The sequence below is a fragment of the Triticum aestivum genome, chromosome 3D (assembly GCF_018294505.1).
Source record: "Triticum aestivum cultivar Chinese Spring chromosome 3D, IWGSC CS RefSeq v2.1, whole genome shotgun sequence".
In the NCBI taxonomy this organism is placed as follows: Eukaryota; Viridiplantae; Streptophyta; class Magnoliopsida; order Poales; family Poaceae; genus Triticum; species Triticum aestivum.
Genome location: NC_057802.1, coordinates 415,779,536 through 415,797,680, shown reverse-complemented (window position 1 = coordinate 415,797,680; position 18,145 = coordinate 415,779,536). Strand labels below are relative to the sequence as shown.

Genomic DNA, 18,145 nt, shown 5'->3' with positions numbered 1-18,145 from the left:
GTCAGAACGATGGCCTACCGCCTGAAGCTTCCACAAGGCAACTGCATCCACCCTGTCTTCCACGTCTCACGGCTCAAGTCCTTCATCCATCACTGTGCGCCAGTGTTTTCGGAGCTGCTGCGCATTCTCGACCTCGCTGACACCAGTCGCCACCTGGACCGCCGCATGACGAAAGAAGAACAACGCTCCGGTCGTCCAACTTCGGCGCTGTTCGGTATCGCTCCGCTCCACAACTCCGAGAGTGGAGTTGGCGGAGCTGCAGTTCAAAATGGCGGAGTTGCAGTTCCCCGCTCCGCAGATTCCGGGAGCGGGTGATTACAGAACAGGGCCTTCGTCTTCAATGGGATACGCTGCCAGCTGACACCGCAACATGGGAAGACTATGACATGCTCCGACGGCGGCCATCTTGAACGGGGGATTCCTCTTAAGGAGGGGCAACTGTCACGCCTGCAGTGCAGAGTACCGAACCTGCAGCGGACTTAAGATTGCAAGGGAGCTGCCTCTTGCGGCCGTGGGCCGTCGGGCTTGTAACGAGGGACCGAGAGTGGCCCAATGGGGGATCGGCCTAGTGCGTGGCTGTGTTCTTCTCAAAAAAGAAAAAAGGAAGAAGAAAAAGTGTGTGGCTGTGTTGTAAACTGTAAAGTGTAAACCTTGAGGTTTAAAAAGAAATGAGAAGCGTGTGCTCTCCTCTCACCTCCGCCGTCTCCTCCCTCAGCTGCTCTCCTCTCCTCTCACCTACCCTCCAGATCGGGTCGTAACTCGTAACAGGGATCAGGGTGGCCATGGCTCCGGTGAAGCTGTACGGCATGACCATGTCGTGGAACGTGACGAGGTGCGTGGCGGCCCTGGAGGAGGCCGGCGTCGAGTACGACGTCGTGCCCATCGACTTCGGCGCCGGCGAGCACAAGACCCCCGACCACCTCGCCAGGAACGTACGTATGCTTACCGCCTTCAGTTTGCAATGCCCTCCATATATGCTTCTACTCTAGTCTCAAAAGGGTTTCCGGTGCGTTTCCGGTGCACTTGACTGAAACCCATGCCTGCTTGGTGTTCTTATGAAGCCCTGACTAAAATTTCAGAAACGAACACATGCAACATATGATCTCAGCAGGAGACCTAATCAACTGGTCATCAAAACAAGCGTTAGTTCCTAAGGGTCCATAGTGGTACTATTCGAAATTTCAGACTTGGCTTCTAAGCATTTTTTGCCTTTTGAGCAGATCTTTCCACACTCTGCTTTGTCGATCCCTTTAGTAGCTACAGTTTTGTTGAATGCGCAATTAGCCATAAATTTGAATGTCGAAGTATCTATGCATACAATTAGTCTGCTACTACGGGGTATGTTTAGCGGCTGTCTGTTCACCGGTGGTTCTATACTAAAAGAAGCATGTACAAGAAAATGGAAATGTTTGCATGTTATCTTGTTCATATAGGTTTGACCAACCGATCTTAGTGTTATGTAACTGTGGCATTTGATGATTCCTGTTTTTTAGAGGTGTGACATCCGATTGACAAAAACCTCACTGTCTTCATATGGTCCTCTGCAGCCCTTTGGTCAGATGCCGGTTTTGCAGGATGGCGACTTCTACGTCTGGGGTATGATGCTAACTCTTGGAGATGTGTCTCTTTTCCATCCATTGTGAATATAAACTTAAAAGGGACAAGATGCTCTAAGCATTATTGTTGCTTTGCTGTTGATGTTGCTGCCTTATTTCCCAAAAGTGTGTCTAAGTTGGCATTTCCAGTTTTCCACCTTCGTTGAAATATAATGGTACCTAAGCTGTCAGTCTAAGATAGCGTGATGCAAAAAAGTATCAATTATGTATAAATTGTCAGCTGTTACTATATTAGGAGCCCCCCTCTTGTTTTCCTTTTCGATTTTATTATTTGTATGTTTTCCTTGATGTTGTAGTCACTTTGGCAGCAGGCTCCCATTGTTTCATCAAAAGAAAAAAAAGGAGTACAAATTTTGGGACTTGGTTGCTATGTGAAACAATATTTCCACTAGGCAAATAATGAAATGTTTTTCTCATTATAGAAACCAAATTAATCGCGGAGGACCAAATCATAGGGAAGTACAACACAACATCATTTCTATGAAAGGGACGTGGTCGTTCTTGGATAAACGATGACCCACAATCTTATTAGAATGAAATGGCATTTGCTACGTACTGAATTGCCATCAACCTATTCTAGTATGCTCAAAACATCAGCTTAACCAGAAAAGAGAAGAAAAATCACATGTCTTAGTTATCCAGGATTCGAGGCAAATGCATATACTTATGTTTGCTTTAGAACAATTTATGTTAGAATCGCGTTACTACCGTTGCTGATTATCACAACTCTGATTATGTTTTTTCTTTTCTTGTTAGAATCGCGTGCTATTTGCAAGTACACATGCCGCAAGAACAAACCGGAGCTGTTGAAGCAGGGCAACCTCAAGGAATCGGCAATGGTAGATGTGTGGCTCGAGGTGGAGGCCCATCAGTACACCGCCGCACTGGAGCCCGTTATCCTCGAGTGCCTCATCCGTCCTATGTTCGGGCGAGCCACTGACCAGAAAATTGTTGAGGATAACCTTGTGAAACTGAAGAAGGTGCTGGAGGTGTACGAGGCGCGACTGAGCAAGTGCAAGTACCTGGCTGGAGACTTCCTCAGCCTCGCGGACCTTAACCATGTGTCTGCTACCGCATGTCTGGCGACTACACCCTATGCTTCTTTGTTCGACGCGTATCCGCATGTGAAAGCCTGGTGGTCTGGCCTGATGGCGAGGCCGTCCGTCCAGAAGATCACTGCACTAAAGAAGCCGTATTTTCAGAATAGTGTCTAGCACAGTTTTCGCCGCGGCCCACGAAATAAGCCGGGCTGTCTCCCGACGTTTGTCGTGTCCAGGCGCGCGTTGTTGTAATAATTAGACAACACCCCACGCGTTGCTGTGAGACTTTTTAGCAATAAACTGTGAAATGATTTATTGCTAAAAGATAAAAAATAAAATCTATGATGTGGAGGGTTTGCATGTGTTTGATGATGGGGAGGTTTTGCATGTGTTAAAAAAAGATTGCATATGATTGATGATATGGAGGCTTGCATGTGCTAGAATGAAAACCAGAACAACGGCGCAAGCGCCAAGAGAATCTTCAGTTTCTCTCTTTCCAAATGTTTCACATGATATACATCGCAACAATAGTCTTCCATTTTCTCTCCTTGGATTTTGCCTTTTTTCTGTTAGATCAGTCCACCAACCTCCCAACAGGCGTGTTGTGTTCAGGTAATCTGCCTCTTGCCTCCACCCTACGATAAAACATCATGCTAAAAATTAAGACTTTCTGAGTATGTGCAAGATATATTGACCCTTTCTCATCTTCACGAAATAATCTATCAACCACACAATCATATGATTGACATATGTTTGCCATGAACATTCCCACACTTGGCATCAAGTAAATGCGCGGCGAAGAGACTTGACACCATAACAAGGCATGGGCTCTTTGGCATGAGGTTTGACACCATAACAAGGCATGAGGTTTAACGTCCAGTTGATGCGTGATATGAAGAGAGGTTTGACACCATAACAAGGCATGAGCTCGTTGTTGTGTCGAGATGGCATAGCAAGGAATGAGAGGCCAGGACGATGTGTGAGCTCTAGATCAAGGCGATGTGCGAGCTCAATGGACGGGGTGAGGGGGAGGGGGCGGCCCCGTGTCTCCGCCCTCTGATAAAGCATCAGGGGTATAAAGTCAGACCTACCGAGTATGTGCAAGAAATATTGTCCCTTTTTTCCTCCACCAAGGAATCTACCAACCATACCATCATATGATTGATACAGCTTTGCCATGAGCATCCCTACACTTGACATTGGGTTGACACATGATGAAGAGGCTTGACACCGTAACAAGGCATGTGCTATTTGTGGCGTCGAGGTGTTGACATGGCATACAAGGAATGCTTGAGGCCGGGACGAGGTGTGAGCTCTAGATTAGGGCGATGCATGAGCTCAATGGAGGGGGGGTTGCCCCTGGCTCCACCCTCTAATAGTAAAGCATTGGAGGTATAAATTCATATCTACCGAGTCCGACTATATGTAAGATATATTGTCTCTTTTTCTTTCTGACAAAAGAACGTATCTATCATACCTTCATAGTATGATTGATATATAGCTTTGCCATTTCTTCTTTTTCCACGGAAAAGAATACAAGGGGCCTCTGGGTCTGGTAAGCACTACCACTACGAAAAAAGAACAGCACAGCACATGCCACAGAGCTCACACACAACTTTGCAACCTTCCTTGCCTTTACTTTGGGCGACGGTGGCTCGCATACCCGGCCTAGCTAGAACATCCCGCAGGATCAACTGCCAGGTGTCCCGTGTGACATGGCTCGCGATCGAGCGCAAACCTTCGCGCCTAAGAAACATGCATGGCAGCTCGGCCCAAAGTCGACACCCAGCGGAATGGTCGGAAAGAGCGGAAAGGAGAGGAGAGGAAAAGGACGTGGCCGCCCGGCTGCCGATATAAAGCACATGGCCGAAGGAAAGCTCACCCCGCACTACTTCTCTGGCGTACGTAGCGCGGCCACACACACACACCAGCAGCTATCGTCGTCGAACACTGGAGCCAGCCAGCAGAAGAGAGCGCGCACTAGCTCCAACCTCCACGAACACTTCGCCGATCGTTATGATGGCGAGTCCGGCGTTCTTGCTGCTGCTCTTGCTGGCCGTGTCGATCAGGGGATCAGGTGAGTGAGATATACTTACGTGGATTTCGCCGTTGTGGCGCGGTGGTGAGTGGCTGCATGTATGTGACGCCGGTTGTGTCGTGTGTGTGTGTGTGTGTGTGTGTTTCCGGCCCGTGCAGAGGCGGAGTGGTGCGTGTGCAGGTCGGACGCGAACGAGACGGCGCTGCAGGAGACGCTGGACTACGCGTGCGGGCAGGGCGCGGACTGCGCGCCGGTGGCCACGGGAGGGAGCTGCCACAGCCCCGACTCGGTGGTGGCGCACTGCTCCTACGCGGTCAACAGCTACTACCAGAGGAGCAGCCAGACCAAGGGCGCCACCTGCGACTTCGGCGGCACCGCCACCCTCTCCTCCGCCGACCCCAGTACGTACCGTGCCTTCTCACCCTGTCACTCGTGACTCCATCCATCAGCATGTTGGTTTCTTGTTCTATCGATCTCACCATGCATGTGTGTTCATAACGTCTGCAGGCTCGGGAACCTGCAAGTACCCTGCAACCGCAAGGTAATAATCCCTTGTACCCGGGCAAATCATAACGAGTACTGTAGTACTTACCAAACATTTATCATTGCATGATGAGCTGACGTATTTTCCCTATGTAAATTGCACAGTGCGGCTGGGACGAGCACCGGGAACGGCACAGGGACAGGCTCCGGCGCCGGCACCAACTCGTCTTCCCCGGGCTCGACGAACCCAGCTACGCCCGGCATGGGAGGGAGCTTCACCACGCCGATCGGCAGCGCGTCCGGCCCTACGGCGAGCATCATAGGCCCCGAGAGCAGCGGTGTCGCTGCCGCTGCGGCCGCTTTCGCTGGCGTCCGTGGCCTCGTCGGCGTCGCCGTGGCCTCCGTCCTCGCTTTCTAGGTGCGGTGTTGATCATGAAGCAGCGAGAAACGTAGTGCATTCTTTTTAATCATCTCCAATTCCTAGTGCGTTGTTGCTTTGGTGGAGACGTGCTGTCGTTCTGCTTTAGTGTTTGTCTGTGTACGCCTTTAATGCTCTTTTAGTCCATGTATATGGAGTTTAATTTCTTTGCCTCATGTCGATGTCGTATTTGTGTCCCGTGAAACAATTTGCATCATGGATGTGATGTTACTGCATTTTTTGCCTGGCGGATGATGTTATTGTGCCATTTTTTTAAACCAAGCTCACTTTATATATCCAAAACGGGGTTTGCTAAGATTGAAACTTAATCAAGTCCTAGTCGAGGTGGTGCACGAACCAGACATGATGTCCAAAATTACTCCGAGCATCTCCATTGAAAGGCCTTGTGTAGGCGCTTAAAGAGGAAAAGATAAATATTTAAAGAAAAGAACTGCGAAGCGCCTATTAACCCAACGCTGAGCGCTGTACATGCCCTTAGGCGCTAAACTAGCCACTGATCAATCACTGCACACACACACGGTTTCTACAGGCACGAAGAAAAAAAATGTTAAGCGGCCGCCTCCACATGTTGCATCGATGCCTTGGTAGGCGTCAGGATTAGTTAGCTTAGCTACCGACCAGCATGAAGGAAATAAATCGTAGCGTTCACCCCTAGCGTCCTATGTTGTACGTGCCTCAAGGACCTATTCAAAGAAATTCTAGTTGACGGGATGGTTTGTGCATTCCGAATTCCATGCTCCATCATATGGCATTCAGATCAAATCATGAGGGCAAAACACAAGATTTCAGTCAAGAGAGTTGTTTTTCTAAGCCCAAGCACATTGTAGCCCTTATCCTCATCCTCCAACATTGCTTTAAAATATGTGCTAGTTAACTAACTTACTATATGAATGTTTATTCCTTTTGTTTTTCTCAAATAAAATAATATTTAGAGAAACAAAAAAGACAAAAGCTCATGAACGGACCGTGATGCAGAAAATAGGTGGCTAGATAAGGGGGTTTCCGTGTTCCTGGGTTCTACCACACCTTTCCCTTAAATCAAAGAAGACAAGTGCTAGGGTACGATCCGAAGGAGTAAGCAGAGGCACCACAAACATATGCAAGCTAAGTTAGTCCAAGTGGATTTGGCCCACACCTTAGATGTTGTCACACTAAAAAAAAGTCACAAGAGCGTTGTATTCATACTCAAGACTTATATCACTTGATGCTGATATGTGAATTAAAATTCAAAAAAGTTTAACAAGAGTGTCATAGATGACTTTAATCTCTTTAAAATCCTTCATCCACTCAGCATTACTGAGTTGTTGCGCATCTGTATCAAAGGTTAGTCTTTCAGGATTAGCCAAACTTAACATGACAGTTGTCGAAGCAAAACATGTCAAACAAACACTAAGATAGGTAAAAATTATTTGTGTAAACAAAATCATAATCCACGGCAATACCAAACACTACCTCAGTTGCTTCACTCAGTTAGGTGATTGATATATCATGTTTGCTGCATCTGCACTCAAGTCCTCTTTGCTTTCACTTTGATGTCATATTGAATTGCCAACACATTCAAAAGTCTTAACTTATGATATGATAGCCAGGGTCACGTGTTACACTCCAAAACAAGCACATATTCATCTAGGTGAAGTGCGAACAAATAATCGAATTTTAAACTGGTATTTTTGAAATGTGTCCTACACCTGTCTGGCCTTGGTTGATGAGCCACTTGCATAAATTGTACTTGTCTCTGTGCTAAAGTAAGAGCTCAATGAATTCCATCCTTGTGGAGGCCACACAAATGTTGGTTTCTTAGGAGGAACGGTCGGCGGTAGCTTTAATTTGGTGATAACCTGCACCACTTCCGCCATGCTTGGCCGGTTCGACGGGTTTGGGTTGGTGCACGCCAAGCCAAGCAACATTAGGCGTTTGGCGTCATCATCGTCAAACCCCGCCATGGCAAGCACGGGATCCATGGCATCGAGCAACTTTCCCTCCCAATGGAAACGCCATATCCAGTCTGTGATGTGACCTTCAGACGGGACATCCCCGTCGAGCGCTCGTCTACTGGTCACGATCTCGAGGACGACGACACCGAACGCATAGATGTCAGTCTCCCTCGTAGCTCTATAGCTACAAGCGTACTCCGGCGCTATGTAGCCCTGTGTCCCGGCGAGGCCGGTGACGGAGTTACGGTCGAGAGGGACCGTGCAGGCAATGCCGAAGTCACCCAGGCGGGCACCAAAGGTGGAATCGAGCATGATGTTGCTCGCCTTGATGTCGCGATGAAGAACCGTGGGCTCATACTCATGATGAACGTAGTGCAGGCCGGTGGCTATGTCCCTCACGATGGCATAGCGGGTGTCCCATAGGAGAATTGGTGTTCTTAGATGGAAGAGATGTTGGTCCAAGCTGCCATTGGGCATGAGCTCAAAGATGAGGAGGGGCTCCCCGCCATGGTAAGACCAACCTGCAATATTAGTTGTTACAAAGTGAACCCCTTAAAAAAGAGTTGTTACAAAGTCAAGCAAACTGGTCATTTGTAAATATGCATAGTGATTAGGGCTGCAAATTTGAAACATTTAGGGTACCTCGGACCTTTCTTAGTTAAATTAAATAAACTAAATTGTCAAAGAACACATATTTCTGCAAATTTAGCTGTTTCTTTAATAAAGAGGGTCCCAGGATACCCTAAAGATTTCAAATATGAATCCTGCCATGTTATGGTACCTTCATCAAATAGAGCAAGTTTTAATTTCTAGCTAGCAAGAAAAAAATCATCAACCCCATTGAAGATGCGATGTTCTTTTTTTCGGAAAGGAGCACACAATCATATACTATTGATTATTCGATGATGATATACAAAACTCAGCATCATTACTGAACAAATTGACTTACAACAGAAAGACGATAGAAAACCTGATACTCCCTCTTTTCCACAACGTAGTGTGCCCGCGCTTTCCGAGATCTAAGTTTGACCATAAATTTAACTTAGATCTCGCGAAGCACGGGCGCACTACATTGTGGAATGGAGGGAGTACCATTCAACGCGAACCTACCACAAACTCTACAATAACGACTGGACAACGGAAAAATGATACTCCTAGGTTTGGCTACTGAAATCCAAAGAATTTCCAAGATGGGGCGAGAAATACAACTACCGTAGATACTAGAAAATACCAGGTAAATACGCTTAAAAAATCTAAACTAAATTTGAATTCAATTTTAGTTGAGGTAGGTATTTATTTGTATTAAGCTCATATTGTTTCGAAACTCGCTACCAACGCAGTGGTAGTCCTCCGCACGTGTCCTTAGCGTTTTGAGTATGTGGGTTCAATCCCCCGACTGGTCTTTAACCTTTTACTGTACATGTTTACCACTACACCATTTTACTGCTTATTACTCCGAGAGTTTCCGTATTATTTAACTATACGTGCATTCATCAAATTCAATAAAATTTAAAAAATGGTTCTTTTGTACATATTTTTCTTGCGGGGTAGCCAAAAACACACCGGACGGCATCCGTGTTTTTCGCCCGGTGCCCAATACCTTTCCTAGACAAACCCATTCAAGAAGGAGAACATATATAAATAAAGGAATGTTAACGTGTGCACGTGGCTACCTACCGATGAGAGGGACGATGTTCTTGTGGCGCAGACGGTTGATGACGCTGACCTCCTCCAGGAAGTCATCGAAGCGCCGGTCCTCGTTTCGCGTGAACTTCTTGACGGCCACCTCCATTTCTGGACGGCCCGTTTCTGGTGCTGCAGGAAGCCTGCATCTGTACACGGAGCCAAAGGTTCCTGATCCCAACTTCATTGTGCCGTCGAAGTTCTTGGTGGCCTTCTTAATGTCGGAGAAGTCGATCCGACATGGCATCCCCGGGAGTCGTTGCATGGACTTGGCCAGCTGCTCCAGGTCCTTCTTCCACCTCCTGTACCTGGAGTTGTAGTAAAAAGCGACGGCGGCGGCCACGGCAGCCGTGGAAGCCACAGATCCTAGAACGGCGAGCAGTATCACCAGCCATGACTTCTTATTATCATCCTTCTCGGCAGCCGGCGAGAGCCTCTCCACCGTCAGATCCCAGCCGCGGATGCCGGCGAGGACATAGGTCACCCTGGAGGCGGAGAAGCCGACGAACGCGGACTGGTTGGTGCGACCCGTCATGTTGACGGCCGAGCCGCCAACGAGCTGATCGCGGGGCTTAGTCCGGCCGGCGGGGCCGACGAACACTGAGAGGCGGGACACCACGGCGTGGTAGTCGATCCACACGGTCACGATCCGCGTCGCGCCGCTGGGCGTGACGGTGACGTTGAGGCCCACGCGTGGAGACTCGGGGGCGTACGACTTCACCGTGCCAACCTCGACGGCGGCAAAGCGGTTGCTGCCCCGCTGCGTGGGGTCGCCGGGGCCCGAGATGAACGTCGTCACGCTGATAAACTTTCCCTTATACGTCGGGAACCGGTCGAGGAGGACGACGAACGCCACAGGGGAGGTCCCGTCCATGGTGAAGCTTGTGTTGAAGGATGCCTGGCGGGGAGGTCCCTGCCGGCCATCACCGCCGCGCCAGAGCTCGACCGTCCGCGAGAGGACCACGAACCCGGCGGACTCGTTCACCGCGGAGAGAGTCGGGTGGTCGATGCCGAACAGGGTTGGACCTGACACTACCTGTGACTGGTTGGTGACGACCGTCAGGCCGCTGGCCGTGGTTGTGTTGATGGTGGCTAAGCTGTAGGCCACGACGTCGTCTCGCGCCGCCCAGGAGGAGATCATCGCTGAGCAGAGCAGCAGGAGAGCTGCCACAAGAAGGTTATGGTATCCCAGACCCAACATCTTACTGCTCCTCTGTTCTTAGAAATGGAATTGGACTGTGGATTAATCATAATGAAAAGTACGGATGTGGGGTTTTATAGATGAGATTGAGACCTATCTGCATGGTTAGTCAAGAACCTAGGATTGGCTCCAAAGTAGGTGAAACGATCCGCACAGTTATTTTTTTGTCAAAACAGAAACGGTCTGCGCATGATACTTGCGTCACTAACTTTTGTTCATTCCTGTATTTTATTCAATGGTTAGAATAGTTGATGACAAGTTATAAGATTACCTTCAGGTGAAGAATAACTTATTCTGCATCCTGAATGATGAATAGACTTTCTCTCTCTCTCTCTATATATATCCCAATAAAAAATTATGAACACATCACAAAGTTTACACATGGGGATATAACATTGGATTGCTTATATCAGTAAAAATGTCTGAGTCAAAATTTGCAATCATACCGTAGAGTTGACTGAAGGGGTTGAGAGGAACAACTGAATTGAGGTTATTTATGTCAGTGGTTCGGTTGAACCATAAGGATATATACATAAACTAGATGATCTTCAACTTTTCATTGTCAGAATATTGTCGAGGTCATTGTCAAATTAGTCCAACATCCAATCCTTCATGATCGTGGAAAAAGTCTAAGCTCAGCTATTTCGTGCTAGACGCAGATTCTGAAAGTCTAGCTAGCTTGGAGGCAAAGGATGCTATATTAAAAACGGTGAACATTAACAAGCTCTTTAGCTTTTGCAATGTCTACGCTTTGGTGAAGTCGTTGTGCACACCTAGTAGTAAGGACCAACGCTGAATCCGTCATGGCCGTAAAAATGATTAGTCCCACAATTTTGGTGCCGTAGGGAAGTTCCCAAAGCCTAGCTTCCTTACCAACATACATTAGTGCCTATTCAGTACTGCGGTATTGCACATTAAAAAACTCGACTGCACAAAAAGCTCACTATGCCACTATTTGTATTTTAAACTTATTAGTTATTAAAAGTGTCCCGTTTAAAGTCTCCATCATACATAGAAACAATATAGAATTATGACTTTGACAAAGATAGAATAGTTTAACAGAAAATAAGATAAAGTCTGGAGTTGAGCTAAGGCTGCATAGCTAAAGTGTCCTGCATGTGGTGAAGAACGCGAGTCAATTTGATACTATCATGTTCCGATCTCAAAGAAAAAGGCTTCCTGACGGACTAGGAGCAAGTGGAGCAAGTGCTAATTATCTCATCTACATGATCCACATTGGATATGCACAATGCAACCATCATGTAGGCTCACACATATGAGGTTCCTACAAACTATTAATCACAAAAGGCAGCAGTAGGTTCACCAAACTTCAGTATGAACAATCAACTCTACAGCCACTACAAAAGGTCAAAGATCACCATGCTAAGACAATTGACAGATAAGCAGTCATGCAGTTGTAGGATCTTTCCCAGGCACGGTAAACCAATTAAGTTAACAACTTGCACCATAGTAACCACCATAATAAGTTCAGATAAATACGGTGGTTAAATTGGATACATACTAAGGCAATTTATTTGCTTGGTAACTACTGATCACCATACCAAGTTGGAAGCAGCTGGAACAGCAATAACATCTTCACTTCAGTGATTCAGTCCTGAGGGAAGAGCCATGCTGCAAGACACATCTCATCACAACGTTTCCAGGAGATCATTGGATGAGGGGAAGAGACCTTGCCGTCTCTCATGTTATAGGCACTGCAAAAGGTGTTCTCATCATAGCCGTATTTCACACGATTCACTTCGTCATCATCCAAGAAAAAGATGCGATCACCCGGCAACCCATACTGAGACACAGAGACAGCCCTGGAGCACCTTCTCCCAAGAAACAGAACCTGGTCATCCCCCACAGTTGTCACCTTCACCCACCGTGAATGCTCAAAGTCAGCCTCGAATACCTCAAACTCATTCCCGAAAGAAAAATCTCCGTCTTCAAGTTCAGGAACCCAAATCTTCCTGCATACCATCAGCAATTTACCGCGTGATTCAACCAGGTAGAGCTTCTTGCCGGGCGTGTTGTCGTCTTCAGACGCAACTGTCTGCCAGGGATCACCCTTGATGACCTGTCCAACTCGAGAAACCTGTGGATCCCCGGTGCATTGGTCCTGGCTGATGTTCACCACAAAGAGGTTCTCATCATTGGCAATGGCATAGAGCTTGCCCTGGTAGAACGCCATGTCTTCATAAAGCCTACACTTGTCGTAGGCGCGTACTGACCACGACGAGGCCCCCGGCTGGCACATTAGAATCTGACTGGGGCCTCCTGGATGGCATATTGGAAGGTGACAGGGTCTTCCAACACCGACCAGCGCAGCAACAAGGTTGGGGGAGCACAATATTATCTTGCTCATGCGCAGCTTCCCTTCCATGTCCTCTATATGCATCCATGTGGTGTAAGGGTCGGGGGAGCGCTCCCCGTCTTCCCATTTTGTCCATTTCTGGACTGCGTTTGAAGGACGCAGCCGGACGCGGGAGAGAGGAGGTAGCCTGACGGTGGCCCTGGCGAACGGGTCATGCAGGAAGCACTCGTCGTCGCGCGGGAAGACGAGCCAGCTGCCGCAGACGCCCTGGTACCCGGCGAAGCCGAATCCCGGGAAGCGGAAGGGCTTGGCGTAGGGGAGGCTGTAGAAGGTGCCGTCCGGGAGCGCGAGCAGCGGCAGCGGCGGGTGCAGGCGGAGGAACTGTTGCGCGACGTCGCGCCACTGCGGGCACACGGCGGCGAAGCGGGCGCGGTCGGCGTACGCGGGGAGGAGGCGGAGCACCAGGCTCGCCAGGTCCAGCGGGATGGCCGACCACGACGGCGGCGGCGAGCGCGGCTGCGTCTCCGCCATCGGTCCTGCGAGAATACTCAGTAGGTGAGATCCTGGTTCATCGCAACCGACCAAGCACACGAAGCGTCGAGCAGTTGGCGTGCACGGTTCCGCAGATGAGGTTACCACCAGTCCACCACCGGAGTTTAGAGGAGAGGGAGGAGGAAGAGGCGCATACCGGATCTCAGAGGTGGGCACCAGATGTCATAGGCTGGTGGCGGAGTCGGCGTCGATCGCGCCGGCGAGGAAGCTAATCGTACCGCCGCCGCCGCCGCCGCTGCTGTGTGGAAGTTAAGGTAGGGTCTGCTCTGCCTTTTTTTTTTAGTGGAACACAAAGGTCTGCTCTGCCGGGCGGGCCGTGTGATGTTTGGAGAAATGGGCCGCGGCCTGGTCTGGTCCAGGGCGCTCCCGGCGAGACGCTGCTGCATGCATGCAGGCAGCTCCCGCCTCGCCTCGACCTCCGGGCTCGGCGGGATCCACTAATTCCTCGCTTCCAATGCATGGCGTCCTGCTCCTACATGTCCCCGACCTTCCCTCTCCTCTCGTTCCTTCCTCCCTTCCCCCTGTTTCTCTCCCTCCCACTCTCCCGTCTGTCGGGCGTCCTGCTCCCGTTGGCCGGTCGGCATTATTGATGCGGTGGTGGTCGTGTCATGAGGAAGCTGTGCCCGAACAATGACCGCGACGACTCCCTGGACACCGTGCTGGAGGTGCCCATCCCCGATGAGATGCTCGCCAACGCCCCCGGCGCCGACAAGCGCCGGGGCGGCGGTCCCAACATGCGCGCCTGGCTCAAAACCCAGGCGTTCGACCGCGCCACCGCCGACGGGCCCGCCGCCGCCGCCGCCAACGCCGAGCTCCAGCTCTTCCTCAACGTCGTCGGCTCGCCGCTCATCCCCTGCCCCGTCCCCCACGACCGCGCCTTCAGCCGCTCCATCCGCGATTCCTCCATCGTAAGCCATGCATGCATGCTCCGTGCACGCCACAGCAACAGCAGCACAAACGATTGAATTGATTCTTGACACGCGTAGCGTACGTGTGTTTGGTTGTGTGGATGCATGAATGAAGCAAGCGTCGACGGCAAAGTACATCATGCATCAGTACATCGCCGCCACGGGCGGGCAGGCGGCACTGCAGGGCGTGCAGAGCATGTACGCCGTCGGGAAGGTGAAGATGTGCGCGTCCGAGTTCCACCTCGGCGACCAGACCGTCACCGCCGCCCAGGGACGCGCCGAGGTCGGTGGCTTCGTGCTCTGGCAGAAGTGCCCCGAGGTCTGGTACTTCGAGCTCATCATGGCCGGTCACAAGATGAGCGCCGGCAGCGACGGCAAGGTCGCCTGGCGCCAGTCCGCCGCCGAGAACTCCCATGCCTCCCGCGGCCCGCCCCGCCCACTCCGCCGGTCCCTCCAGGCACGCCCACGTATCCCATTATCCACCGGATGCATCGATCAATTCGAGACCTGCTTGACGCATGCATGCATGGCCTGCAGGGTCTGGATCCGCGGTCGATCGCGAACCTCTTCTCCGACGCAGTATGCATCGGCGAGAAGGTCATCAACGGCGAGGAGTGCTTCATCCTGAAGCTGGAGGCGAGCGCCACGACGCTGCGGGCGCGGAGCGCGGCGGCGTTCGACATCATCCACCACACGGTGTGGGGATACTTCAGCCAGCGCACGGGCCTGCTCATCCAGCTCGAGGACAATCACCTGCTCCGCATGAAGTCCGGCAAGGGCGCGCGACGCAGCGAGAACATCTTCTGGGAGACCAGCATGGAGTCCGTCATCAACAACTACCGCCACATCGACGGCGTCAACATCGCGCACGGCGGCAAAACCACCGTCACGCTCTTCCGCTATGGCGAGGGCTCCGTCAACCACAAGAGGAAGCTGGAGGAGACGTGGACGGTGGAGGAGGCCGACTTCAACGTGAAAGGCCTCACCTCCGACTACTTCCTGCCGCCGTCAGACCTCAAGAAGGAGGGCGACGACCAGCCCGGCGGATGACCGGACACCGCGAATAATCAAGTGTGCTCGCGGTAGTGCTAATTTGTAACAACAACGTTAATCCAAGGACATCGAAATCCATTAATTCCAGGCTAATCTTTTCTGTAGACGTGGCCATAGCTGTATGTGTGTTGATTCTTCTTTCAACCAATCGCAAAGTACGCCATGATCCACGAATAGAATTACTTAAGTTTCTTCTCTCTTCTATGGGAAAGCATGGCTATGAAGTAGTAGTAGTCATAAATATTAATATTTTTTAAAATTGAAGTAGTACATAAATATGTACTTGGAAATTGCTGTGGTAGATACTCTAGGTCCTCCCAGGTAGCCGGAGCAGCATCAGCACCGCTCCACTGAACGAGTACTTGAGGAATAGTATGAAGTCTACGCTGTCGACCCCGGTGCTGGAGAACCTGGACAGGCACTGCTTGAGGTAAAGCATCTCAGTATGGAAGAGATGTTTGTACCTCAAGTGGAGAAGTAACATAGCGTTTCAACTGAGGAACATGGAACACTTGATGAACTCTGTTTGAACTAGGCAATTCTAATTGATACACCGGTTGGCCAATCTTTTAAGTAATGGTATATATGGCCCATAGTACTTGGAGGGCAATTTATGATTAGCTAACCTGACAAAAGGATTGGACATAAGGCAGCAATTTCAAAAACACCTTGTCACCAACTACAAACTGTATGCTAGTTATGTTCTTATCTGCTTGAAATATTATCTTTTGCTGAGCTCATTGAAGATGTTGTCTGACTAAATCAACAACAAGAGCTCTCTGTTCCAGCCAAACAACAATATCAGGAAATGCTACAGTATCAGAAGCAGAAATATCAAAGTATCTTGGAGCTTGTCCATATATAATCTCAAATGGAGTCTTGCCAACAGAGGAATGGCATTGGTATTGTACCAGAATTCACAAAGAGAAAGCCACTTGGACCAATAGGATGGAGATGAAGCACATGAAATAGTGTTTTATCTGCTGGTTTACCTTCTCAGTTTGGCCATCTATTTCAGGATGGTTGGTTGTGCTCATTTTCAGTTCACTTCCGGTTGCCTGGATTACAGTTTTCCAGAAGGAACTATATTTGGCATGATATGTAACTTGTGTACATTATCATTGAAGGCTTCTGCAACAATTTGAGCAGAGAAAAGATGATGTAAAGGGATAAACTGGCCATATTTAGTGAAATTATCAATTACCACTAAAATGCAGTTATACCCCACATAAGTAGGCAAGCCACTATAAAATCCGTTGTGACCATCTCCCAAGCTTGACGAGGAATGAGTAATGATAACAACCCAGGATAAGCAACTCTTTCAGTTTTAGCTTGTTGACAAATAAGACAAGCCTGAACGATTTCCTTAATAAACTTCCTCATGCCAATCAAATAGAAAAGACTATGAATTCTCTTGTAGGTTGTTGGAGAACTAGAATGACCATCTATAGGACTGCCATGAAAAGCTCTGACAATGGAAGCATGGAGAGTAGGTGTATTACCAATCCAAATCCTTCCTTTGTACTTAATCATACCATTTTGCAAATAGTAACATGGTTGAGAAGTAGGAGATACGCTTAAGTATTGGAGTAATTCATGAGCTTTAGATCATTGTCATAGCTATGGAGAATCTCTTGGAACTGCAAAGGAGTTATTGCGGAGAGTGCCAGCACATGAGAATCACTGTGTGGCATTCTAGAAAGAGCATCAACAGCTGAATTTGTAGTACCTTTCTTGTATACAATTTTGTATTGCACGCCCATCATTTTAGCGAGGGCTTTTTGATGCCAAGTTGTATGCAAATGCTATGTTTCCAACTCTGCTAAGTTCTTTTGGTACGTTTTTAATTGTGAGCTCCATAACCTGCACATATGGCCTCCAATGCTCAAGTGCTAACAGAGTAGCTAGATATACCTTTTCATACACTGACTGATTGGTCCCAAGGCCTTTCTCACATAAGCGAGAGGATGACCTGGCTTCATTAAAAGAACACCAACTTCTTTGTCACATGCATAAATTTGAATAACAAAAGGCTTATGAAAAAGGAAGAGCCAAAAGTAGTGCAGTCATAAGTGCCTTTTTTGGTGTTTGAAAAGCTAATTCAGTTTCAGATGTCCACAAGAATTGAACTCCTTTCTTGATAAATTGAGTGAGTGGTTTGCTAATTAACCCATAATGATGAATGAATTTCTAGCCTGTAATACCCATAAACCATCCGATTTCTTTCCCATCCACTAGAACAGGCCAAGTAGCTATAGTGGCAATTTTGCTTGGATTTGTACTGACTCCCTCTTGACTAATAACATGTCCCAAATAACCAATACTTCTCTGACCAAAAGCACATTTGCTCAACTTAACTTTCCACTGATTATCTGATGTCGCTTAAAGCTACGTCGGTTTTTCCCCAAAGAGGAAGGGATGATGCAGCACAACGGCGGTAGGTATTTCCCTCAGATATGAAACCAAGGTTATCAAACTAGTAGGAGAACCAAGCAAACACAACGTAAACAGCCCCTGCACACAAATAACAACCACTCGCAACCCGACGTGTTAAAGGGGTTGTCAATCCCTTTCGGGTAACAACGCCATAAATTGGCACGGAGACGGGAGAAATTGTAATAGATTGAAATAATAGATCACAAATAAAATAAAGTGCAGCAAAGTATTTTTGTATTTTTGGTTTAATAGATCTGGATAAAAAGAGCAAATAAAATAGATCGCAAAGCAAATATATGAGAAAGAAGATCCGGGGGCCGTAGGTTTCACTAGTGGCTTCTCTCAAGAAAAATAGCAAACGGTGGGTAAACAAATTACTGTTGGGCAATTGATAGAACTTCAAATAATTATGACGATATCTAAGCAATGATCATTACATAGGCAT

General features: G+C 48.6%; 5 protein-coding genes across 5 annotated transcripts; 3 read left to right on the top strand and 2 right to left on the bottom strand.

Moving 5' to 3' along the window:
* The first annotated feature begins 657 nt into the window (after positions 1-657).
* On the top strand, positions 658-3,028 carry LOC123079264 (glutathione S-transferase 1). Its single transcript, XM_044501996.1, has 3 exons — positions 658-932; positions 1,548-1,596; positions 2,373-3,028. Exons 1-3 carry the CDS (start codon positions 783-785, stop codon positions 2,828-2,830), a joined length of 657 nt encoding a protein of 218 aa, XP_044357931.1. The 5' UTR covers positions 658-782; the 3' UTR covers positions 2,831-3,028.
* Positions 3,029-4,521: 1,493 nt separating this feature from the next.
* On the top strand, positions 4,522-5,831 carry LOC123074784 (PLASMODESMATA CALLOSE-BINDING PROTEIN 3). The gene is made up of 4 exons (XM_044497536.1): positions 4,522-4,733; positions 4,853-5,095; positions 5,202-5,235; positions 5,343-5,831. Exons 1-4 carry the CDS (start codon positions 4,673-4,675, stop codon positions 5,593-5,595), a joined length of 591 nt encoding a protein of 196 aa, XP_044353471.1. The 5' UTR covers positions 4,522-4,672; the 3' UTR covers positions 5,596-5,831.
* A 1,467-nt stretch (positions 5,832-7,298) lies between these two features.
* LOC123076336 (probable L-type lectin-domain containing receptor kinase S.5) lies at positions 7,299-10,434 on the bottom strand. The gene is made up of 2 exons (XM_044498639.1): positions 9,228-10,434; positions 7,299-8,071 (listed from the first exon to the last, which is right to left on the bottom strand). The coding sequence occupies exons 1-2, from the start codon at positions 10,432-10,434 to the stop codon at positions 7,299-7,301; spliced, it is 1,980 nt and encodes a 659-aa protein (XP_044354574.1).
* A 1,319-nt stretch (positions 10,435-11,753) lies between these two features.
* On the bottom strand, positions 11,754-13,704 carry LOC123079262 (uncharacterized). Its single transcript, XM_044501994.1, has 2 exons — positions 13,440-13,704; positions 11,754-13,287 (listed from the first exon to the last, which is right to left on the bottom strand). Exons 1-2 carry the CDS (start codon positions 13,687-13,689, stop codon positions 12,044-12,046), a joined length of 1,494 nt encoding a protein of 497 aa, XP_044357929.1. The 5' UTR covers positions 13,690-13,704; the 3' UTR covers positions 11,754-12,043.
* Positions 13,656-15,440, top strand: LOC123079263 (uncharacterized). The gene is made up of 3 exons (XM_044501995.1): positions 13,656-14,211; positions 14,327-14,668; positions 14,749-15,440. The coding sequence occupies exons 1-3, from the start codon at positions 13,912-13,914 to the stop codon at positions 15,259-15,261; spliced, it is 1,155 nt and encodes a 384-aa protein (XP_044357930.1). The 5' UTR covers positions 13,656-13,911; the 3' UTR covers positions 15,262-15,440.
* Positions 15,441-18,145: the final 2,705 nt, after the last annotated feature.